The sequence below is a fragment of the Platichthys flesus genome, chromosome 6, assembly GCF_949316205.1.
Source record: "Platichthys flesus chromosome 6, fPlaFle2.1, whole genome shotgun sequence".
Taxonomy (NCBI): domain Eukaryota; kingdom Metazoa; phylum Chordata; class Actinopteri; order Pleuronectiformes; family Pleuronectidae; genus Platichthys; species Platichthys flesus.
The window spans coordinates 25,776,140-25,801,458 of NC_084950.1; the positions used below are offsets into that span (position 1 = coordinate 25,776,140).

At 38.9% G+C, this 25,319-nt stretch overlaps 2 protein-coding genes and 1 long non-coding RNA gene across 7 annotated transcripts; 2 read left to right on the forward strand and 1 right to left on the reverse strand.

Annotated features, from left to right (window-relative positions):
- Positions 1-378: 378 nt before the first annotated feature.
- Positions 379-8,362, forward strand: cpa4 (carboxypeptidase A4). Its single transcript, XM_062390102.1, has 11 exons — positions 379-521; positions 1,490-1,571; positions 2,257-2,391; positions 2,550-2,648; positions 3,117-3,218; positions 3,653-3,754; positions 4,297-4,407; positions 4,697-4,787; positions 5,836-6,035; positions 6,767-6,851; positions 8,068-8,362. Exons 1-11 carry the CDS (start codon positions 457-459, stop codon positions 8,253-8,255), a joined length of 1,260 nt encoding a protein of 419 aa, XP_062246086.1. The 5' UTR covers positions 379-456; the 3' UTR covers positions 8,256-8,362.
- Positions 8,363-9,626: 1,264 nt separating this feature from the next.
- On the forward strand, positions 9,627-23,762 carry smc1b (structural maintenance of chromosomes 1B). 2 transcript variants are annotated; one of them, XM_062390170.1, is made up of 25 exons: positions 9,627-9,735; positions 10,122-10,310; positions 10,846-10,958; positions 12,093-12,296; positions 13,014-13,252; positions 13,397-13,659; positions 14,105-14,241; positions 14,394-14,489; positions 14,680-14,874; positions 15,071-15,256; positions 16,064-16,255; positions 16,355-16,501; positions 16,727-16,864; positions 17,325-17,441; positions 17,652-17,758; positions 19,138-19,279; positions 19,496-19,641; positions 20,272-20,425; positions 20,562-20,660; positions 20,781-20,937; positions 21,126-21,280; positions 21,627-21,778; positions 22,149-22,218; positions 23,251-23,361; positions 23,445-23,762. In XM_062390170.1, exons 1-25 carry the CDS (start codon positions 9,627-9,629, stop codon positions 23,586-23,588), a joined length of 3,762 nt encoding a protein of 1,253 aa, XP_062246154.1. In that variant the 3' UTR covers positions 23,589-23,762. The 2 variants fall into 2 exon arrangements, with proteins under 2 accessions (XP_062246154.1, XP_062246153.1); XM_062390169.1 differs by having other exon boundaries at positions 13,397-13,655; positions 14,101-14,241; positions 14,394-14,476; positions 14,667-14,874.
- Positions 17,434-24,669, reverse strand: LOC133955361 (uncharacterized). 4 transcript variants are annotated; one of them, XR_009920873.1, is made up of 5 exons: positions 24,444-24,669; positions 23,528-23,605; positions 23,217-23,351; positions 21,663-21,801; positions 17,434-20,401 (listed from the first exon to the last, which is right to left on the reverse strand). It is a non-coding gene; the product is annotated as an uncharacterized LOC133955361 (long non-coding RNA). The 4 variants fall into 4 exon arrangements; XR_009920871.1 differs by having other exon boundaries at positions 23,528-23,608; XR_009920874.1 differs by having other exon boundaries at positions 17,434-20,888; positions 23,528-23,608.
- Positions 24,670-25,319: the final 650 nt, after the last annotated feature.

A 25,319-nucleotide genomic window follows, 5' to 3' on the forward strand; every position in this document is an offset into this window, starting at 1 on the left:
GTCACCACAGTCCATGCCATAAAACTAAGGACTTCATATTCAACCCAGGAGGACATCAGAGATTCAATGGTTTTAGTACACATATATCCAGCTAATGCATATTATATTAATTTAATAGACCAGGAGCCTATGGGCTGATCCATGTTTCTCTTTCACGTTGAAGACACAGAGCCCTGTAATACTCAAAGATATTGCATCCGAGTTCACTAAAGTCAATAGAATATCTGGGGAAAACTGCCACTATCAGCAGCTGAGCTCTGGGCAGATTATACAAAGCTCATTCAGCACATTCGTCCCTCAAAATAACCTTGTTTTCCACACAGGGGATGTGTCATCAGCAGCAGAGTGAAGTAACTGTGTTCTGCATCGTGGGAACGGTCCACCTGTCTGCTGGTGATATTAGGAGATGAGGAGATCTGATGCCTGAACACTTGTGTGGTCTGAACACACAGGAAAATGAGAGGACTCTGGTTGGTATTGTTGCTTGTGGCTGCAGCTGCAGCTGAGAGGCTTTTCACCGGGTGAGTTTATCTGTGAACACTGCTGAAAGAACTATCATATTTATATTATTTACCTCAACATTTGACTTCTAACCTTTGTTGGCACAGAGATTGTCAAAGTTTTACTTTATGTGACCATTGATATTTAAAGCTTGGCAGGGCTTTAAATATTTCCCGCTATCATTTAACCTTTATTTTCCTATTGATTTAAATACTATGTTATTGATCAAATAAAGGATACCTCAATCAGGCCAACTTGCGGCACCTAACAACAATTTCCAGTTGTCAGAAAATATAGAATTTAATTCAAATTTATTTTTTCTATGAGCAACTTTGCTGGTGATCAATAGAATTTTAAAAATAAAATGTTGCTCTACAGTAAACATGTTTCTGCAAACCGAATAACTAGTATTCCAGAGATTAAAGTAAGAGCATCATTTATAAGAATAAACTTTCAGACTGCATTAGCTCTTTAATTTGATTTATATTAAGAAGATTCAGTCTCAAATATAATTAATACAAGAATGAGAGAATTGATTGCCTGTCAGCTACAGGATTTAAAAATATATTTTTGTACAAGGCACTAAATGGCCTCGCCCCATCCTTTTGGACTTGTCTATAATTTCGCTATTATTGATGTGTTACTTTGAATCAACAATGTTCTTTTTAAACTGCTATACAGATGAAGTTGAAGTTAGATAATGTTTCCTCCCTGTTCAGCATGAAAAATAAATCCCATTGGTTTTCAATGGGTAGAACAGGATTCTTTTTAGAGAGGGATCAAGTCATAATTACACTCTCGAAAGGCAACAGAGTGGGAATAATTTGTCTGGGTACAAGCTGTTTTGCACAATCTAAACAAAACAATTAATTAAATATCAACCTCTATTGTTGAACTCAGTAAACTGTCATGACTACGAGCATCATGCAGAAACATAAATAATTTAATATATACTAAAATCGTTCACACTAAATTGATTTTCTTCCAGAGATCAGGTCATAAGAGTCAATGTGCGGTCGGAGGAAGATCTCCAACTCCTGCGGGCCATGGAAACCCAGGAGGAGTGGGAGGTATGCACACACACATACACATACACATACACATACACATACACACACACACACACACACACACACGCAGTAATACTGCAAACACCTACGCTCAGGTTTTCTCAGCTGCTTGTGCCAAACAGCTTTCCCACGAACTTCCCACTTGAGAGTTTCTGTCTGTTGAAGGTTAACAGAGTCATGTTCCTGTCAGAAACTCTCAGAGACCTGTTCTCTGCTGGCTGTTAACCTCCCCTCATTATTATTGTGTGCTATATATTGAAGGTTTAGGAGATATAAGTTTAATGTGGATTCAGATGCAAGCAAATATAGCAAATACATATCATACATATGATATCATATCATACGCAACTGATTATGAATTTCGTTTGTTTTAGTTGACTTGAGCATTAGATCATTTAGATTCATATATGAATATAGCCTGAATCAAATTAATAAAATGACACATATGAATCTAAATCCCAGTATAGCCAGAAATTCTCTACTTCTGTAAAATCTCAGATTGGATTTTTTAGATGTGGACATCCTTTATCAAGAGTAATATAATATCTTTATTTACCATTTGCCATTCCATGCTCATTGGATCTATATGAGAAATTAAAAAACAACAACAACATTCTGCTCAGTACACTTCATCTTCAACTTTGGTGGTGTCCAGTCTGTGACTCCTTATTGTCTGTCTGACCAGCTGGACTTTTGGCTCCACCCAGTCTCCACTGAGCTTCCAGTCGACATCCGAGTGCCACGCTCCAGTTTGAGCTCTGTGAAGGAGTACCTCCAGGCCCATGCCATCCCTTTCACCATCGTGATTGAAAACATGCAGGTTTGTCATTCGCACACAGTGATACTTTTACCTCTGTCAGAAAGGTTTAGGGGATTTATCAGTGCTGTCCATATTTGTCTCCTAGGTTTGAATTTTACCCTGATAATGAAGTGATTATGATGCTGATCTTTTTTAAATTTCATACATGCCACTTTCAGGAGGTTCTTGATGAGGAGAAAGCTGAGATGGAGATGAACCGGATGCAGGAGCGCAGAACCAGGAGCTTCAACTTTGGAGCCTATCATCCTCTTGAGACAGTAGGCTATAAACACTATTCTATTCTATTCTATTCTATTCTATTCTATTCTATTCTATTACAGTAGTCAAATCTATTCCAGCTTAGTCAAGTCTAGTCAGTTATATGAAGTCAGTTCTTGGGTAAAATTAAACTTATAGAATACAGAAATCTATCAGAAGGTTTTACTTATCTTTGCTTTTAAATAGTTATTGTGATCATGAATTAGATAATGATTTAGTGAATATGAACATAAGCTCGTCCTCATCAGGAAGATCATATACAATCATAATAAATAATTTAAATGAATGAAGACAATTAAAACATAGTAAAAATATACAGCCCTATATTTTAATTTCACCTGTAAAACAATGCCCCACCCCCAGTGAACAGCACTGAAATGAAGCCCAGGGTTTTATTGACCCCTGACTGAAGTACAATGTCTTCTCATTGCACGTTTGGCTGTAATTGAATGCCACCTCCCTCACAGATCTACAGCTGGATGGACACGCTGGTGGCTCAGTACCCTCAGCTGGTCACCAAAGAGGAGATTGGGCGTTCCTATGAGAACAGGCCCATGTATGTGCTCAAGGTAAGATAATAATAGTATTAACACCTCACACAACTCAAATAATTTGAGTTTATTGTTTGGGACTGCATGTAGCTGTTTTTGCATTATAGCAACTAAGTTAAAGCATGACTGAAACATCTGACATTGGAAAGTCAATGTTGCCCACAGTCAATACCATGAAGGTGTGAGTTTGACACTGTAATTTTTAGGTTCATCAATGTCTCATCTGTGCGTCCGTCTATAGGGCTGGTCAGGAACCATTATCCAGTATTAACCCTTAACCAGATTCTTCATCCGTAGCTCATGAGGAGAGATGAAAACCTTTTGCAGACATCATGCTACATTAAAACCACTGTATATCACACAGCTTCTGAAGGGAATTCAATGTCCGAGATAACAGTTCTATGGCTGCACAAAAAAAGTGGGATATTAATCAGAATTTTCTCTGTGTTTAGTTCAGCACTGGAGGCACCAAGCGTCCTGCTATCTGGATCGACACAGGGATCCATGCTAGGGAATGGGTGTCACAGGCCACCGGAGTGTGGACAGCCAACAAGGTACCACAGCAGGATGATGTTATGTTATTGAACTGATTTGTGCTTAACAGAAGAAATACATCAGAAGTAAAAGGGGCTGTACAGATACAGTTATAATATGATAAATATAAATGATTTATTAATTTACAAAATAATTACTTTTTGACAGCTTATTAATTGTTTGTGTTATTTTATCTTATTATATTTTATTTTATTTATTTATCTTATTGACTTTCACTGGTTCCACCTTCTCAAATATGAGGATTGAACACATTGAATATTTTTGTGATTTATTTTTGTTTGACAAATTATTTCCCCCCATTTTTTACAATGTATTGATTAATTGAGAAAGGTAAATAATATTTAGTGACAACCATAATAATAATTGTACGTTTTTTAGTGCATTTTACTTTATATTTCTCCTCAGTAGCTTCTTGACAATAATCTTATTTTCCTTCTCTGGTGCATACACTGCAGTCCCATAAAATGCATAAGATATCAAAGTTTTCTTTTGTTTTAGAAGTACTGTGTCTTATAATACAGTGCCCTTTGTTCTTGCTCAGATTGCCAGTGAATACACCACAGATGCTTCCCTCACCTCCCTCCTGAACACAATGGATATTTACATGCTGATCCTCACCAACCCTGACGGCTACGTTTACACCCACACCAACGTATGTCACCAGCACTCAATAGGAGTGTGTTAAACTTGTATGCATTGACTTTGGTTTTTGTGTTAGGTGGATATTTTGAGAGGGGTACATGATAACAATCAGTGAAATTTTTGGGACATTTGATTTTCTCAAGAAGTAGAACTTGACTTATATTGTTCTTATTCAAGTTATATTGAAATCAGAGGATTAAAACCTGAAGGACATATAACTCACCCAGTCATGGAGTTTAAATCATAGCAAGACTAAAAGAAATGGTGATAGATACTAACTGAAGCTATCTGACGTACAGGACCGTATGTGGCGTAAGACCCGCTCCAAGACCTCAGGCTCTGTGTGCCGTGGAGTCGACCCCAACAGGAACTGGGATGCTGGATTTGGGGGTAAGTACAGAAAACCTTTGTGTACACTTTGTTTTGATGGTCAGCCCACAGAGAATGTATATGGTATTTGTGACCTTACACTAATTTTAAACAATATATACACAGATTTTCAACTCGTGTAACATTTTAATAGTTAGTGATCAATCTCAACCTGCACAAATGTGACATATACTCTATACACTCTGTATGTGGTCTATCAAAACACTAAATTCAACTCAGAAACGATGTCATATCGCTAAGCAGACAGAGAAGACTCCTCTGTCTCCTTATCTCCTCTTTTTTTTAATTATTTCAATACACACATACAGTCTACATTACTCATATGATAGTATGATAAAACAAAAAACAGTTCATATTCCCAAGACAGCACAAAAACATATTTACAACCTGGAGATGGTGTTTATACAGAAGAAGAATATTTGTTTTGCAGACAGAGTTATAGAAATCCCCTGCCACAGTCCTCATCATGTTTAAGGTTAACACATGGATGCCTTAGTCTTTGATATGAATTGTTTATGTTGCTGCTATTAGTTCCCTGATGATAAGAACAACCTGAGCAAAATTCATGAAGGAAGTATTTATGCCTTGCCTCATCTACAAGGTGAAACAACGGACATTTTTGGACACAAGAGCACAGCCAGTGGCTACTTTGTTTGTACAAGCTGTTGTAATCCAATACAACAGCTCTGCCACAAATGAGACCTTTGCAAATATAATATAAGTTCAGTTTTAACAGATGTCCGAAGAAAGGGCAGAGTATTAGAAACATAGCTCCATGAATTAAATTATATGTATTAGAATTAGTCAGTTAGAGGTGGCAGGTATCACATTGTCAACAAAAACTCAACATTACAGGCATGATAAAATAGGTCTTTATGATAGAATGGAACCTTTATGTAACTGCATTAAATGTTTTTGTAACAGGTACATTATGGACTGTGAAACTCCAATGGGGCCTTTTGGACTTCTCACGAAATTCTGCTGATTCTCCCTCTCTGCAGAAATGTTATTCATCATGATTTGTCTCCCTCTCTGCTCTTCCCTCCAGGTCCTGGCGCCAGTAGGAACCCCTGCTCCGATTCTTACCACGGCCCCTCAGCTCACTCCGAGATCGAAGTAAAGAACGTGGTGAACCTGATCAAGAGCCACGGCAACTTCAAGTCCTTCATCTCCGTCCATGCCTACTCCCAGCTGCTCATGTACCCCTACGGTTATTCCTGTAGAGCCGTGCCCCATCAGCAGGAGCTGGTAAGAGAGACGAAAATAGCAGATAGCGAAGGTCGGATCAACAAGGCTTATAAACGAGAGGATGTAGGATATTGAAAAATGCCCTATTCTTTTGCCCCTAGCTATAGAACGGTGGCTTACAGATTATTTCCTAATTCAAATTGTATATCTGATTCAAATTCAAATTAGCCGCTCTGGGGTTAATACAATTTAAAGTCATCATTACTACCTATGAATAACTATCTCCTTTAAGTACGCCTGGTCACTTTCCTCAGCCATATTCTGCTTTATGTTAAAACAGTTACTCATATTTTATGAAGGCCTTGCTTTTTTTGGAATATTCTAATTGATAACCTCTGCCTTTGTTTGTTTTTTTATTCGTTAAATTCAGAAAGATGGTGGTTGCATAGTTACTGAAAGTAATTTCTACAGGAACCCATGCAGATGGGTTTGTTGTGTCTTAACACACCAATCGATCAATAGTTTAATTACAGTACGTTTTGAAAACAATATTGTTTGTCTACAGTCCGAACAAAGCTTGGCTAACCTTTTCAAGACAAATTAATGGACAAATCTACAGCTACAGCCTTGCAAGTTGCCAAGGTTGTCTCATTTAAAAAAACAACAACATTTGAATGAGCTATTAATAAATTTATAAATAAAAAGTATAACTTCATAGCATTTTTCCTTCTCTTTCTGTTATAAGTGGTCATTTCCTCACCTCAGTATAATGTTCTGTTTTCTTCCACTAGGACTCTATCGGGAGAGCTGCAGTGGGAAAGCTTGCTGTTCTTTATGGCACCAGGTACAAAGTGGGAAGCATCTGCAACATCATCTGTAAGTAACCCTCTCATCCTTCTTTACAATATTATGTGATCTCAAATTCCTCAGTTAGAAACCTTGCAGAAAGACTTTTTGTTATTGGTCAGCCGCATTAATTAACTGTGGACCTCAAAGTAGTAACTAGCCATGTCGCAGGTAGAACATTTACATACAAATGACCAGCCTTTAGTAAATGACTCAAGAAAAGTAAACACTCAGAGTCAGAAAATGAAAAGTTTCACTCTTCTAAAGAGACGCGGCCTTTGACCCCATGATGGTCATCAGGGAATCGAACTTCGAGACAAGATTCTTTGTTCGAGTTCAGGAAATTTTATTCAAATCAGAAAAAAACGTTTCGAGATAAATTTAAGACGGTTTCCGTTTGGACTCTTTTTTACCCGGAATGTGAAAAACATTCGTCCGAGACGCCAGACGAATGTTTTTATAAAACCATTGGAGCTTTTATTTTGGAATGAAACCGATCTGATCGTTTCAGACGGACGAACCGTTTCACAGAAAACAAACAAATCTGTGAACAAGAAACAAAAACAGAAAGTCCAACAGAAACACAAGTGAAAATCACTTCTCTAGAGTATAAACTAAGCAACAATATGAATAGAAGTTACAATTCCATATTGCACATCAACATTTATAAAACTGTAATACTATTACCCAGATTCTTTAGTATTCTTACTATGCTTATGTAAAAGATTTGGAAGTTCCATATAAATAATAATAGTTTGACCACACCAATACTTCTTATTATTATTTATTATAATGTAATCGAAAGTAGTTAGTAGTGACATTGCAAATTTTACATGCAAGTTACATCTTATTAAATATAATACATTTCTATACAGTATTTACTCAACAGTAATACAATTATCTTTACATTAGCAAATAAACCACCAAAACGTTTATAATAATACTCATTTTTTTGTACTGAAGTGAAATGTATGACCTTTACTTGTAATCGAGTATTGTTATAGTTTGGTGTTTCTGCTTTCACTAAAATAAACAAACATCAAAATTTCCAATGTAAATAATGATAAACTGACAGCTCTAACTACTGTGTAAAGACTTTTCTTTAAGCTGAAACAATATATGTCTTAATTAATTAAACAAAACTTCAATTAAACAAAATAACAGTAATATGCCTGACTCAGTATTAATATTAAAATTAGTACTGTTTCCATTAACATGACTATCATGTGTCTTCCTCTCCACACAGATCAAGCCAGTGGTGGCAGCATTGACTGGTCCTATGATCTGGGCATCAAATATTCCTTTGCCTTTGAGCTGAGGGACACGGGTCGCTATGGTTTCATTCTGCCGGCCAATCAGATCATTCCCACCGCCTCTGAGACCTGGCAGGCCCTGAATTATATCATGGGATATGTCCGTGACCATCCTTATTAATGACTAATGTATGAACATGAAAAGAGGATACATCATTACTAAGTATTCTACGCTGATGTATGACATCTGTTTCCAAGACTGACCAATAAAGTCACAAATACAGTATACTTTTGTCTCTGTGTCAATTTACAAGTGTTACTTTTATTTGACTTTCTTCAAATTTGACTTTATATCTGTAGAGAAACACTGCACATTATATGTGACTTGAGTTTCAAATCACTTTCCACCTGATATAGTATTTGGATTTTTACTTAACTTCTTCTTTAAAATATATTTCTACTTTGTCTATTTCAATATTCTGTCATATTATAGAGCAGTTGTTTGCACAAACATGAGACGTCTAAAAAATAGCCAAATATACTCTATTTATGTTGTAGGGGTTTGATCTAAGGATTAAATAGGCGGTGTCCTGAAATAGGCCTTAACTTGGCATTCCACATTTACAGTCAGGACTTGACTTGAAAGATGAGATATTTCGATGTAAACATTTGCCTCTGTCTTATTACAGAAGCAAAACTCTTCACTGTCCTTTGGGGTTTGTTAGCCACATGAGTCAAAACCAAAGTTAATTAAATGGATTTGAAGTTACAGTTGTTAATACTGGTGTGGCATGTACATCTGGGGCTTGTTCATATGCCACCTCAGTTCTTCAGAGATTGAAAACATTTGTAGTCACATCTACAAATACATAATCTATGCTAGCATTTGTAATATAAATATATATATATATATATACATTAATACATAATGTATAATTGACATTGCACTCTTTGTATTATGCACTTTTTCTATAATTTTATTCTGTAGGACTGTATGTATGTACAGTATGAATGTGTAGGCAAGTATGTATGTACAGTATGATCGATGTAGTATGTCTGAGGGAGAGGCGGTGGTCTAGTGGCAGAAACTTTGACTATGGGCAGAGAGGGTCTCTAGTTCGTCTCTGGTTCAACTCCACGGAGAAACAACAAAAGACGAACCTGGATTGATCTGTCCAAAAATCCAAGAGTCTCCCTACCCTGTCTACTGCCCCTGAGCAAGGCACCTTACTCCCCCAACATCTGCTCCCCGAGCCCGTACATGGTCGCTCACTGCTCTGTGTGTCCTGCAAACAGATGGGTTAAATGCAGAGGTTGAATTTGCCTGCCATTGCATGAGTGTGTTGTGCATGTCTGTGCATGCGTTTGGTATGAATAAACATATCTTAATCTTAACCTTATATATCCGGTACATATATATATGAAAAGCTTTTCAGAGAACCCGTCAGTTTCCCGCTTAGTGCGGATGCGCACCTGCGCCCTTCATCCTTTTTCACTTGGTCTCTGATGCAGAAGGCAGGGTCTCCATTCAGTTTGCTAAAGAGGTCTTAAAATGGGTTATCTGAAACAAATTGACATTGAAAACTTCAAGTCATGGCGAGGGAAGCAGGTTATTGGCCCGTTTATGCGATTTAATTGTGTAATTGGCACAAATGGTTCTGGTAAGTAACTTCAAACGTCAATTTCTGCTGCTCTTTAGCCAGCTAATGCTAGCCGCTGATGCTAGCAGACAATACTAGCTGCTAATGCTAGCAGACGATGCCAGCATCGTCATTGGTGTCTCAACTAGCCTAAACTTCTGACGTTTTGTGAAGATTATTATTTTTAATTCATGCTGCTAGCATCCAGTTATATTTACAGTTAGCTTGTATGTTTAAATATCCTTTATGCTCCAAATGAAAAATGTGGCTTATCCAGACTTGGTCTGAATATGTATAGAAAATGCTCAGCATGGTCGTTAACCTGGCAGAAGCAAACTCCCCTGTATAGAACTTTATCGACTTTTATTATTGAAGCAGGACATATGTAACATGGCAATTCAAACTAGGCAAGTCCAATGTGATGGACGCCCTGAGCTTCGCCATGGGGGAGCGGGCTGCCCTCCTCCGGGTAAAGCACCTTGGAGACCTGGTTCACGGAGCCCACATCGGCCAGCCTGTGTCCAGCACGGCCCGGGTCTCCATCCGGTACCGTGACGACCAGAAGCAGGAGACCGTCTTCCGTCGCAGCATCACCGGTGGGTTCAAATCACTTCACAGCAGATTGCGGTGAAGAGAAGTAAATATGTAAGGCTGTCAAAATTCAGGTCACATTCATTATTACACTATTATTCACACAGTAACATTTGTATGTTGATGGTTGAAGTGGAGTTAATCTGAAATAGTTAAGTTACTTTATAACACAGTATTTAATTTGAGTTAAACAAGCTGTCTATCCTTTGACATAGCACCTTTATATTCTTTAATAAGAATAACTTTGCTCACATATTTCCTTCTGCTTTGTTCCTCATTAAAAGGTGTTGGTATTGTGAATAATAGTGATATTTCTATTCAACACAGTTATAGCCCTTTTCAACAGCCGTCACAAAGTGAAATTGGGTAACTTGTATAAGAAATTGTTTAGGATTTAAAATATGTTGATTAATACTTGTGTTTCAAATTTAGGTAACAGTGCTGAGAAATCTAATACTGAAAACTAGCATTATTATCTTCCAAGGGTTTGGGAGTTTTTGATTACAATCAGTCTTCACTGCTTTTCTTTGTATTGTTCAGGAAACACCTCTGAGTATCGCATCAACGGCGTTCAAGTAAGTCTCGTCAAATACTTGGTAGAGCTTAAGAAGATTGGCGTTGTGACCAAAGCCCGAAACTGTCTGGTGCTTCAGGTAAACTGCCAAGAGACCGAAATGTGTAACAGCATTTTTATATTCATTGTAACTTGTATATATTGGTGTTATTACGAAGTAGTATCATGAAATTATATTATTAACAGTATGATGTGGCGCATAAGTAAGACCAGCTCTAATACTAATCACTTTAAATCCTCCTATTTAGCTTCTATAAGCATAATGTAAACATTTAATAAAAAATGTGTATTAATTGATAACTTTTCCTGTGAGCACCTTCTGTATGAGCAGATGATAAAGGAACACACTGACCACAACAACTGTTGATGGATGATGATGTCTTAATATTATTAGCTATAATTGTTAATAAAAACTGTGTAAAACATGTTTATACTGCTTACAAATGCTACTAGGGTATTGAAATTCAAGTGTTAATAGTCGGACAATATTTCATGCTGTGGATGCTGGTATAAGTGAATATAAAAAAAAAAACGAACTGTAAGCTGATAAAAAGAGCCTATAATTGCAATGAGGTTTTTAAGTCAGTAGGTGGCAGCAATGCAAATAACTTTCCTGGATTGAAGGGAAGGTAAAAGGACTGCATGTTTTAACAAAACCAATCTTATAAGTCACCTGAAAGGTCTGTACCTTACCAAGGCGGTACAAACGCAAATTATCCTATAGACCTCTGACATAAGTCAAATTTCTTTTAACATGAGAAAGGCATCACTGCAAGTACAGCAGTGCGCCGGTTCACATTCAGCGATCAGGTTATACTCAATAAAAAATTATTAAATAATGTCAGATTATTGATTTAACATTGTCTTCATTGGCCATGAGAAGCAGGTAATTATCTGTTATCGACTTTTGTTGAAAAAATCTATTTAGTCAATCCCTAATTATTTCAATTCAGAAAATAATTAAATATGTTATTTTCAGTGTAGAGAAGGAGAAGGAGAAATTTATGAACATGGTTGAAAAGATAACAGAAATATTGCCATCAGAAACATTAGGAAATGCAAGACACAACGGTTGAACATCACTACATAACAAATAAATACATTAAGACATAAAACATAGGGGGTATTTTAGACACAGGCACAGTTCGTAATGGCTTGTTATACAATAAAAGCCATGCAAAAGAAGTCTGTTAATCATGATACTTCTCACCAGGGGGCAGTGGAGTCCATTGCTTTGAAGGACCCGAAGGAGAGGACGAAAATGTTCGAGCTAATCAGTCAGTCGGGAGAGTTTGCTGCAGAGTACGATAAGAAGAAAGCGGCCCTGCTTAAGGCCAGAGAGAATACACAGTTTCAGTTTAACATGAAGAAGTCTGCAACCGTAGAGAGGAAGCAGGTGTCCCAGGAAAAAATTGAGGTAAAATATAATAAGCAAATATAAACATCCTCTGTCAGCATAGGAGAGGCATTGATTTTAAATGTGAAAATAATGGATTTTTCCAGATTTAAACTCTGGGTATGTTTGTTTTAGAGAGGAGAACTGTTAAAAACCTCTTGAACACGCCATAATGCTGCAACTCCCCTCTCCTCCTGACTGTTCTAGCAGCCACCACCTTAGGCAAAAGATTATCAAACTGGAAGGTAGAATATCAATCCTCCATCAAAAAAACAATAAGCAGAGGGCTCTGAGAGTGCATACCTCCACCAATGCCCATGCCCTATCTGGCAATGTCAAAGCACTGTTTCTCATTAATTATCTTGACCAAACAAATTAAACACTTCTCACTATAACATTAGAGACCTATAGCTCTGTGTTTTGCCCCATTGATGCATTGTATGACTTTCTGCTGTGCTATTTACAGCATTATTTGGCACATACTTGTTCTTGCGCTAACGCTATCATTCAATAACGTTTTACCATCCATGCAGTCAGTCAGACCTCATAGTGTTACCTGCAGTTGTGCGTCCATCCACAAGTGGCATGCAATGCATTTGAAAATTTGGACATTTGTACATTTGGACTGTTTAGCACCAACTGAATTTGATGACCTTAGCTTCTCTTGAGCATGGATATCCAACAATAAACCCCCTCCCCACACACACTCACATGCACACACATCTCTCTTTTCTCCAGGCCCAGAAGTACCAGTCAATGGTTGACGACCTTCACCAAAACCGCCTGCAGCTAAGCCTGGCTGAGCTCTACTACAATGAGAGGGGTATCAACACTCTCAGTGACATCCAGAAGGAGAAACAGCTGGCTGCAGCTGCAAAGAACAATAAAGTGGTGAGCTTGGAGCACATGGTCAAAACTGAGAAGAAGGAACAGGGACGTCTTACTAGAGAGCAGCAGCACACTGAGAAGGAAATTCGGTGAGTTTGTGTGTGAAGGAGATTCTGTAAATAGATTAAATGTAAAAAAAATGTAGGGGTCTGTCTTTATATATGGGGGGTCTTTGTCAGAAAAAATTCCATTGACTAGAATTAACCAGAGCCTCCTCTGTTGCTGTCACCCAGTGCCCATGAACATATCCTGTCTCAGGCTCGGTCTCAGTACATCAAAGCCAAGGTTAACACCACCCATCACATGAAAAAGGCTGAGGAGGTCAGTTATGCCCTGAAGAAGGGTCAGAGTGTGCTGGCCATCAAAAAGCAGGACGTGGCTGAGGGTCGACGGGAGATCGGTGAACTGGACAGGACCTGGAAGAACTACGAGGAGCAGGCCCAGCAGCAGGGAACAGCCCAAAGGAGGGACATCGAGCTGGAAGAGGATCAGGTAAGTGTTTGTCAAAGAACGCCATTTCCTTTCTCCGCAAAGTAAGTAACAAGATTCAATTTGAGCAACTAGCAGGTTGGAGTCCAAAGCTATGCAACTTACATTTAAACATGGTAAAATCAGGTTGGAACACATCCCCCGGGTTTTAGCGGCTTTACATTGACTTCCAGTATATTGTAGAAGTGAATTTAAGGTTCTTTTAATTACTTATAGCTCCTCAGTTAATTACATATTTTTATCTCCCACACAACCCTGAGTGCACATTGAGATCCTCTGGCAGGGGCTTCTTAACTGTTCCAGATTTTCAGCTGAAGACTAAGGGGGAACTAGATTTTGCAATAAGAGCTTAGACCTGCAGCCAGATGGAAAATACCAGGAAACATTAAGCAAAAAGGGACATTGTCAGAGCATCCTTATCATGTTTGTGCACGTATATCTGCTTCAGTTAGAGCGATACAAGGACCTGAAGAAGCTGGCTCAAAAGCAGGCAACTGTCCTCAGCCAGCAGGCAGAGAAACTTCAGTGGGAGGTGAAAGCGGACTACGAAAAGATGGCCTTCGACCAGTGCAGAAAGAAAGAAGTCGAGGTACTGTTGGAGACACATTTCTGCTGACACAACACATCTTTTGAAGTTTATAAACACAGACTGAACTGCTGCTGAACAAGACAGGTATCGCACTGTTTGTCACCACTGAATCTGTGATTAATTTTTATAATACTACAAATCACCTGCTGCAGGTTGGCATCAGGAGCAACCGCACTCAGCTGGAAGATTTGACACGTAGAACAGAGAAGCTGGAGGAGTACACCAGGACCTGCAAGTATGTCATTAGTGTACCTCATCAGCACATGTCTTGCACAATGTCGTGTCTTCTAGCAAGACTCTCCCTGGCTTTCAGGGAGACATTACTCCACGTAGATTTATCAGTGAAGAATTAAATACTTTGGTGTAAGGATGTGGAATCTCAAAAGGAAACCAAGCATATGTTATAAAGGCACTGTATGTCACAGGTCGTCCCTTGAGGAATATGGTCAGCAAGAGGTGCGTCTTAATGCAGAGCTGCAGCGTGGACGCCAGCGCAGCCAGGAGGTGAACCAGGAGATGGGTCAGGTGCTGGAGGAGCTGGGTAATGCCCGTCTGTACACACAGGAAAGCCGGCGCCAGCTGCAGCGCAAAGAGATGCGAGAGAAGCTACGCAGACTTTACCCTGAATCTGTGGTAAGAGACCAATTCATATCACTCAAATCATACTATATGATTCACCCCCAGCTAATTTAGTTTTCAGAGACCTGGGAGTTAATTCTCACAAATAAAGTCTGGTTGTATAATATGGGAGACACGTCCTGTAACAATGAGGCCTATTCTTGTGAACCAAATGCGTCATTCATCTATTCCTTTATTTCCCCTGTCCCAGTATGGTCAGCTGTTGGACTTATGCAGTCCAATCCATAAGAAGTACCAGCTGGCTGTCACCAAGGTGTTTGGGCGTTACATGAATGCTATTGTGGTGACCACGGAGAAGGTGGCCCGTGACTGCATCTCTTTTATTAAGGAGGAGCATTATGAACCTGAAACCTTTCTGCCCATCGACTACTTGGATGTAAGTTGAAACCATTTCCAAAACAAGTCCTAACTATTTTAGGTGGTTTAAAAGGGAAAACTAGGGCTGCAGGATATTAGGAAAACATGCAATATCAATGTTGAATATCGCGATGATTATATGCTAGCGATAAATAAACAAATGTTTAAGTATACATTGTCTGGTTTGGTGCGTGGTATCAAGTCAGTCTGCTTTGGTTTTAATGCTAACATAGACCCCACACAGTAAGTGGTCTATGCAGACACAATGAAAAGCATTATTTATATTCCAACAACATGGTTTAGTTGAAGAAATTCCACCTGGCTACGGACGCAGGGGGAGGGCGCACAGCCCGGCCACAGCGCCTCCAAGTCCGGGGCAGACACCCAGGGAGCCATGCACAGCTTCACTAAGTGATCATTTGTGGTCTTTTCATACATTTGTGGACCTTGAAAGGTTGTTTTTTTTACAGATTTTACCAGCTCTGTCAGTAGTTTACTGCTCCTCTCTGTGAATCTATCATTCCCGCTGCCTACTGCGTCAACCGTGTCAAGCCAAACTGAGAGTCACGCCGTCTACGTTTACATTTATGTTCGCTCACACTGTTAGTGAATATGTGTGTGTGTGTTTGTGTGTGTGTGTGTGATAGAGAGAGCGAGAGAGTAAAACAGCGAGCAGGACGGCTGATGAATGCGCTGCTCTGAATAAAGATTTTACTCATTAAGAAAAGTATCAATCATTATGTGATGATAAGCAATTATTTAATATAATCAATCGCTGATAAGAATGAATTTGACCTGGGACAGACGTGATCACCACTGTGTTCAGGTGACTCCTCTGAATGAGAGACTGAGGGAGGTGCCTGGCGCCAAGATGATGGTGGATGTTGTCCAGGTGAACGCTGCTGCAGGTGCCGCCCAGCTGAGAAAAGTAGTGCAGTTTGTCTGTGGCAATACCTTGGTGTGTGAGACGATCAAAGAAGCTCGGAGCATGGCCTTTGACAGACAGGAGCGGAATAAGGTAAGCTTGACTGTCAGTCATGGTTGTTTGAGTCAGGATGTGTCAGGATAGGCATGTTTGCCTTTTCTGGCAGGAGATGCTTTATTCAGTTTTCTTTAGACCGTAGCGCTGGACGGGACACTGTTTGCAAAGTCAGGCGTGATCTCTGGAGGCTCCAGTGATCTGCGGAGCAAAGCTCGCTGCTGGGACGAGAAAGACATGACACATCTGAGGGAACGAAAGGAGCAGCTTACAGCTGAGCTACGCGTGAGTCCAAAAGCTTTGATTAGTTTTGTTTATTTTCTATTCAGCTACACAAACTTTCATCTTTTATTTAAATAACATAAGTTCTATCAACGATACTTTGTACTTTTCGTGGAATTTCCAAATAACACATTATGTAACGTAATGTGCAAGACTGTGTGTAATTGAGCTAAGACATTTCTTTTGGATGCTAATGAACAGTCCTGCTGTGTTTTTTGTTTATGGCAGACTCTGATGAGGCTGAAGAGAAAGGAGTCAGACCTGAACCAGATCATTGCTCAGGCTCATGGTGCTCAGACCCGCCTCAAATACTCCAAAAATGAGCTGGCAAACCTTCGCAAAATAAATATCCTTCACTGCCAAGCGGTATAATGAAAGTCAAATTTTTACTGTAGATGTCTGTATAAACCAAAGCTCCAGACAAATTATATTCAACTTGCATACACAAAGATATACCATAAAAACTCTGAAGCAGATCGCTCACACATACGACAAACCAATTAGCTATGACTTCAGTAGCAGCTCACACATATTTGTAAATATGTCATATGAAGCAGAGGCTTACATCTTCCAGAGTCTCCTAACAACCAAGACCACAGTCGTACAGTGGAACTAATTGAACAGATGTAACTGATTGGCTGTCTCAGCTACCGGTTCAAACGTTGTATGTGTGAAAGAGACAGACAGTCAAGAGGCGGGATGGGGAACATCTCTAACTAGTAGACGATATTTAGAGAGGTTCCGTGCAGCTTTCTAGATCCCAACTCATGAGCAGTTGTACAGTATCTTCTTTAAGTGTATTTTCCTGTCTACCTGTGGTTTTCAGGAGATTTCACGTATGGAGAGTGAATTAGTAAACCTGGACTCTCAGATCCAGATGCAGCAGGAAAGTGTGGAGGCAAAGGATGCAATGATGAGAAGGATCAGAGACCAGATCGATCAGGTTCCTTTATTTGCAGCACTTTCACAGCCTGTTGCCTCATGCTGACATGGACTACAATTGATTTTTCCAACACCACTACTTTCTACATTTCCTATATTACTGTTAAGATAAAAAAAGCTTTAAAAGTTCAAATGACATAATTGTTCTCAATAAATCCTGATAATTTTATAACACCTCATCAAATTTTAATGAGATGATATTTGTATTCAGATTGAGGACCTGGTGTTTGCTGACTTCTGTGCTGAGATCGGTGTGGACAGCATCCGAGAGTATGAGCAGGAATACCTTAAACAGCAGGAAGAGCTTGACAAAAAAAGGTACGACAACCACTCATCATTTTTATGTGATAGATTTAACCAGCCAGGTCTGTGATAAAGGATTTATGATAAACACCTCTGTGATAAATATTTAATTTGTGATTTTGAGTCAGGAATTGTGCAGGGCTTTAAAGTTTCATAGATGTTTTAAGTCAGCCTTTTAATACAATCACAATATATGACTTTTGTCATTAATCTTGCAGTCTGTCGATAACAATCAAAGCTCTGTTAGAACAAAGGAATGGATTCAGAAAGTGAAACGCTTGAGTGCTTTAACTTTGAAACTGGTTCGGAAGTGTTGGAAATTTTTTTGTGACATTGACAGATAAACATTGTACTTGACTGCAGAATAAACAGAGATACTATCTTTCAACAGAGTTTCATTGTTTTATCCCATGAATTTATGTCACAAACAAATGTTTGCAACACTTTCTGTATGCGTTTCAAAATAAAAGCATTTCCATTGACAGAATCTATTCTTTTGTTTTAAAAGTTGTTTTTATTGTAAAATAGTTTCAGGAGCGGAAGATGCAAGGCTTCATACTGTATAGTACTGGTATTTATTTGAGTAAATAGGACTACATGAAATAGTCATATATTTATGGCCATATTCAAGGCAAAATCTATGTAAAAACATTGTTCTACATAAGCTAAATATTGTGCATTGAACAGATGCAATAAATATGAATTGATATTAATGTTAACTTTGTGCATTGAATAGATAAAGCTGCATCACTGCCTTTCTTTGTGTATATGAATATTCATATATTCAACCTTTAACAGAAATTATAAATATGTGTTTTTTTTTTTGGAAGATATCAAGGTGGTAGATCTCAACTTACGTTTGGATTAAAAAGGGTTTGTGACAACTGTTATACACTGGTATCAGGTGGGTTTACTTATGACTCCATCAGTAAGTCATTCAGACGGTTAAGAAGTTACCATTGGCCTTCACTCCATCGAGTCACTAACTTAGCCAGGGTTATAAATAAATCAAGCATAGTGATCCTCGGCTGACTCAAGAGACGTCTTCCTCAATGCACCTCACACGTTCTGATGAGTCAGTATTTCGGGACACTCTGACACACATGTAGCTTTTCACAGCGTGAATTGCTTTAAGGAGATGGGATTTGATCATGGAGGATTGTGGGTGTGAACTGTCAAAGTGGTGAATGAACTCTAAAACAGGTTCTAATGGAAACTCAATTTGATCATGTTTTTAATGTAATTGTATGTAATTTTCTTATAAATACAGATTTAGTTTTGTACATGTTTTAGTACTGTGTATACTTGTTTTATAAAATTACAGTACTTGCACGGTACGTGCTCCATGTCATTTGCAACATAAACACATTGATGCATCATTCCTCTCCCCTAAGGCTGGAGTTTGAGTCACAGCGTGCTCGTCTGAGTGCTCAGCTGGAATATGAACAAGACCAACTGAAGCAGCAGATAGAGAAGCTGCACAAAATGGAGGCAACTATCAACAAGGAGAAGAGGTCAATGGCAGAGCAGAAGAAGGTAATCATCTCAGTGTTGGACTACCTCTTGTTATTTGCCAGAGGGTAAAATACCGCGCACAGTTACAATTTTAGTTTCCAATGAGCATGGCCAGAAATAATGGCCCCACTAACTAAAAGTTGAATCAAGAGTTTAGTAGTTTCTTGGACTGGTGCTGGACAACTCTGGCTCGGATCAAATTTTTCGGCCATTGCATGTTTCATTGTTTTTCTGCAGGATGAGGAGCAGCTGCTTCTGCTGGTGGAGGAAGCTCAGAAAAAACTGCTGGAGGTGAACAACAGGCTGCTGTCTAATAAGAACCAAGTGGCAGCTGCCAAAGCTGAGCTGGACCAGAAAACCCAAAGGCTTCAAGAGATCAAACAGTTAGAATTACACTAATATTATTAGTGCAACTGCCACTGTTTCTATTAGTTCAGCAGCAGATGCTTCTACAGAGGTTTCTCCTCTGGGAGGTAGCTCATATACTTTTTCACGAAATTGTTACGGAATTTATTGAAGGTAGGGACTCTTTAAGTAAAATGTTAAATGTAAGATGTGATGTTAACTTGTGCAAACCATAGAGATCAGTGACTGCCCACTTTTGATTGTTCTGGATGTAACTTTTCCATTCATTTCCTCCATTGACGTTTCAGAAAATCCTTAATGAGGTTAAAGTGTTGAACAATTTCCATTGTGACACTGAGCCCCACCAATCAAACACATAACTTTTACACTTGAGGATTGTGGTTAGTGGAGTATTTCTCCTTGAAATTGTGAATACAACACATATGCAGTAGATATACAGACTTCAGTAGTGACTTCTACAAGAGCATATAACACATTTTCAGTCTCAAAACACATGCTGGTAAATGTAAAAAAAATTTATGAGTGACTCTTATTTTTAAGTGTGCCCTTATCTTCCACTTTTATGATGACGAAAAATAAAATCCAGCTCTGAACAAAACTATAAGAAATAGCGGTGTTTTTAAAGGGAACTTTTCTCCTTCTGTCAGAGAGTTGGTGAAACTTCAGCGTGAGGTGATGTCTGCAGAGTCGGCTTTAGAGCAGAAACGCTTGGCCAGACACAACCTACTGCTGGCCTGCAAGATCCAGAGTCTGCCCATTACTCTGCTGTCAGGGAGCCTGAATGAAATCAGTAGGGTGCAGGTAGGACACAGAGAGACACAGGAGAAGTGCAGGTGTCAGTTTTAAAGTCAGCAAAGGAATATGCATGCACATTTACTGTAAAACTCAAGAGTTATTTTAAAACATTTGGTTTGACTGATCTGTGTTTGTTGTGCAGCCGGACACAGAATCAGAAAGCACTTCAGCTACCATGGACATCTATGAGAGAGAGGCACAGCTCGTCATCGATTACTCTGAACTGGAGGCTGAGCTCAGGGTGAGACTTGAAACTTCATCATCTCCCTGATTTTATCTGAGTTCTGTTTATTCATGGGACCAGCATGTACCACAATACATTTGTACAGCACATACTTGTATTGAATATATGTTTATACAGAGTCTGCAGGGAGAGAAGGAGGTAGAGGCTTCACTAGAGAAGCTGAAGGAGTCAGTGTCCGCCATTGAGTCAGAACTGCATCGCACCACAGCCCCCAACCTGAAAGCTCTGGAAAAGATGATTGAGGTGAAGGACAAGTGTCAGGGAGTGACCGAAGGTAATTCTTTACTCAGGCGTTGCTTTTAAAGTTTGTATCTGCATAAAAACGTTTGCCATTGAAAACCACTTTTTGAAACATTTAAGTCGTTTTGGATTTCTGCTTAATGTTGTAATCACACTCAGTTGTCATGTGATAACTGAAGTACCTGGACTGGTTATTAAGCCTTGCCTCCCCCCTTCACTCAGCCTTTGAAGCCAGCACCAAAGTAACAAAAAGGTGCAACCAGGAGTTCGAGCATGTCAAAACCCAGCGCCTCCACCTCTTCAACCAGTGCTTCGAGCATGTGTCTGTCGTAATTGATCAGATCTATAAAAGAATTTGCAGGAACAGCAGTGCTCAGGTGAAGCAACACATGCACATGTTTTCCTCTGTCCTCCCTGTCTGTATATATCTATATGCTATCCTCTACTGATTTACGCCCGGGCCATCCTGGATGTCTGAAAGGCATGTGTGAGACACGGAAGGTCTTGCCTTCATTTTGGCGCCCACGTTATCAGGTTAAAGCTTCACTGACTCCAACACACACTGCCTGTGTGTGTTGAAATTTGTTAATTTTAATGGTATTAACATATTAAGTTAACTAGGTAAATTCTGTGAAGAATCCCTTTGTGAGAAACAAGGACAAGGTGTCTAAAAGAAGAAATTCCATTAAAAGAAGTTACAATACAGTGCTGTATGTGTTCCAGGCCATTTTGACTCCAGACAATCCAGAGGAACCGTACCTTGGCGGCATCAACTACAACTGTGTGGCGCCTGGAAAATCCTTCATGTCCATGGACAATCTGTCTGGTGGAGAAAAGTCCATTGCTGCTCTGGCCCTGGTGTTCGCTATTCACAGGTAATCCTGGAAGTTCAACAAAACTGCAAACCAAACTACAAATCACATTTACAATATAGAAGATTGTTATTCAATTTCAGAAACCATTTAATGTGGAACTTAGCAGCTAAAGACCATGAGTTTTTTAAACTGACGAAGTGAGTAACAAAATATATAAGATGTAATTTGAAGAGCTTTTTGATACTCTCCTCTTCAGTGTCATCAACTCTATGTAAAGATATCACAAAGATTCACTTGACATTTCCGCTTAATACATAAATTGGTACTGCTTCTTTTTCACTTTCTTTTGTACTGAAAGTATTGATCTTAGGTTCATGCGACTCATGTCCCTGCTGCTTTTTGACACTGGTGCTTGTGTCTTTTCTCTCAGCTTCCGCCCTGCTCCTTTCCTTGTCTTGGATGAAGTAGACGCAGCCTTGGACAACACTAACATCAACAAGGTATGTTTCCAGTTTCACCCAGAGTTTACCTAGTTTCCTGCCCACTCAACACCAAACTTTCACAAAGTTTCTCTTTACTTACTTCCATTTCCATTTCCGTTTGTTTTCTATGAAATGCACATGTTTTTTTGTTAACCATAATAGTTTGTACCGTTTATCCGGGATGGGCAATATGACCCAAAATTGATATCACTGTAGTTGCACTTTTATTTGCACTGTCAAGTCAGATCTGTCCATCCTTTACTGGTCTTATGTTATATTGTGTAGCAGCGGTAAAAAATGCCTGGAGTTACACTCCTGTGGTTTTGGGACCTACTCCTCTTCTGCAGTTTGGCTGCACAAACAGCTTTGCCCGTTTGCAGGTTGCTTCCTCATTTTCACAGACATGATATTTTTTAAGTGTAACATCATGTTGCTGGTGTTCATGACATGGCAAAATAACCTGCATTATAGAGTGTGGATACTGGAGACAGGACTAGATTTGGACAATAATTAATAATAACAATAACCGTTCGTGTCAGGGTAACACAACCTCAGTGCAGCTAATATTGTCGGCATTGGGCCTGAGTAAGGCTCTGAAAACTGAAAACTGAAATCTTACAGTTATGGTTAGGCTTGGTTAGTTTTTAACTGATCAGTTTGTCCACTCCTTTCGATCACATACTGTACCTTGTAAGGCAACAGCTGATGAAGCGATAATGTTTTATCTTTTAATTTGATACAAAATATTCTGAAAAATATTCGGAGCACAACATATCATTTTGAAGTCATACAAATTCAGTATGTTTTATAGATAGGCTGTTGATTTATCTCTGTGTTGAAGGCATTGTACAATCCATATCATGGTGCCCTATCACAGCAGTGATGACTACGACACTTGTGTACCGTTCACCCCTACTGAGTTATTTGCTTGATTTGAATTACTTAAATTTCAATTAAATCGGGAAACCTGACTGGTAGTGTAATTGTCAGTGTTGTATCGGGTTTTGTGTGCTTACCTGCGCACTATGTTGGTATTTTGTTCACATTCAGTTGACCAGTTTCATCAGGAAGGAGTCCAGAAAGAACATGCAGATCATTGTCATCTCCCTGAAGGAGGAATTCTTCTCCAAGGCAGACGCTCTTCTGGGAGTCTACTCAGATGTAAGAAACATTTCAAACATGTTGGAAGTTTCTTTATTACATGAAAATGCATTCAATACATTGTTTGTCCCTTATTGTCACAGTTTACTGAGTGCATGTTCAGCCGCATGCTGACCCTGAACCTGCAGCAGTACCCTCTGGTTGAAGAAAACAATGGAAAACTGACCGACAAGGAGGAAAGAGTTGACCAAACACAGGATTCCAGAGGCCTGGAGTCCTCCGCCTGAGGCCTTCATTTGTGTTTCTGCTGATATATTAATGACAAAATCAGCTTTCACTGGTTTCAAATTTTGACTAAATGTAAAGGCAAAGTAGTTCTTTTATAACTAATATTAAGACTTGTTTTTCCACATTTTAGAGTGTTTCCTACACTACAGTAAACCGTTCTTGGTAATTCTTTGAATAGGATTTCTTCCTTCTTGGATAAAAGTTTAAACCTCAAGGCATTTTGTGTTTTTGTTTGATTCATGAGCCTCTTATTTAGCAGATTGTTTAAAAAGACTGAAACTAAAAAGGGAGAATAAACCCCACAGATTGTCTTGAATAAAGAGGTGTTACTGTTACAAATTACAGTAGTCAAATGTTTATGTATCAAATGCATCAGCTTTACATGAGAAATTTAATGTTAATGCCTGTTCTTTATCCTACAGGATGTTCCACGTCATTTAAAGTTGACATAAAACCTATAAGTTAATACATGTTTGTATGTTTGCTCTCGTTTAAGTCTTTATGACTTGGATTGTTTTGTATTGAAAGTGATTTGTTTTTCAGTTTGACTTGCGTCTTGTTTATTAAATCTACACAGCTTACGAGGCGTTTTGTACTTTTTCAATATTTGGTATATTTTCTGGAGGTCTTATATGACAACAAAAGAAAAAACTAATTTTCTAAAATGATTTAGTCATTATTTGACCTTGGAAAAGCCTTAAACATTATTTATTGGCTGCAAAGAATGTTAATGCTAGATGGTGGCTTCCGGCTGATGGGGATTATGAAGCTCACTGTCATGTTACGGGGTCCATTTTTGAAGATATTTCTGTTTTTTAAATATTGGTCAATTAATCTATCCAACATATTCTTACCTTTTATTTTGGTGATTGGGTGGATGGATTATGAGATGATGGGCCTCTGGGTTTGGATTGGGTAAAAGCCCTGCCCACACCTCCAATGTTGGTCCCTAGAATGAAAGAGACACTGCAGTGTTTGTGTTGTTTTGTTTCCGTCTGTGGTCTGTTAGCATCCAAATGTGGTAAGTCGGTGTCTATGGTCATTTCATGTCTCTGTGGATGTTATCTCCGCTAAAGAGGTTTTTCACCAGTGGACTTTGAATTGTTTGTTTTGTTTGTTTGTCTGTAAGCAAGATTACAAAAAAAACTACTGGACAGATTACCACGACACGTGGTAGAAGGAATAAATAAATGAACACTCCGTACAGAGGCTCTGGACCAGAAAACGCATTATTGAGTCTGTTTTCATTTCAGTTTTAGATTATGCTGATATTATTTATGGGAATACATCGCAAACCACACTGAAACTCCTGGATGCTGTATACCATTCTGCTCTACGTTTTATCACTGGAGACCGCTATGGCACAAACCACTCTGCTCTTTATAATAAAGTTGGCTGGCCAGCCCTGTCTAAAAAAAGGGATGGTCATTGGAAGATCTATATTTACAAAACAATCATTGGGCTACTGCCATTATATCTCTCCTCTCTCTGGAATTGTAATAACCTCAATACCCGCTCCCAGAGCTGGCTTTCATTATATCTACCTCGTGTTAACACTAACTTGGAGAAGAAAGCTTTCTGTTATAAGGCACCCTACATCTGGAATGAGGTCCAAAAATCTTTAAAGTTGACCTCATTTATTTCATTAAAGGAGTTCTCGAGTCTTGTTTCATGTACGGCTGGCTTCTCCTGCAGTGATTGTAACTGTTAGTTGGGTTAGGCTTAACCAT

Bases quoted from the DNA above. Each gene is read 5' to 3' on its own strand.
- cpa4 (XM_062390102.1), top strand. From the start codon at position 457: ATGAGAGGACTCTGGTTGGTATTGTTGCTTGTGGCTGCAGCTGCAGCT. The intron at 2,649-3,116 runs GTAGGCTATAAA...CCTCCCTCACAG, and splicing joins CCTATCATCCTCTTGAGACA to ATCTACAGCTGGATGGACAC. The intron at 3,219-3,652 runs GTAAGATAATAA...CTCTGTGTTTAG, and splicing joins GGCCCATGTATGTGCTCAAG to TTCAGCACTGGAGGCACCAA.
- smc1b (XM_062390170.1), top strand. From the start codon at position 9,627: ATGGGTTATCTGAAACAAATTGACATTGAAAACTTCAAGTCATGGCGA. The intron at 14,490-14,679 runs GTACCTCATCAG...TCGTCCCTTGAG, and splicing joins CCTGCAAGTATGTCATTAGT to GAATATGGTCAGCAAGAGGT. The intron at 16,502-16,726 runs GTGAGTCCAAAA...TGTTTATGGCAG, and splicing joins AGCTTACAGCTGAGCTACGC to ACTCTGATGAGGCTGAAGAG.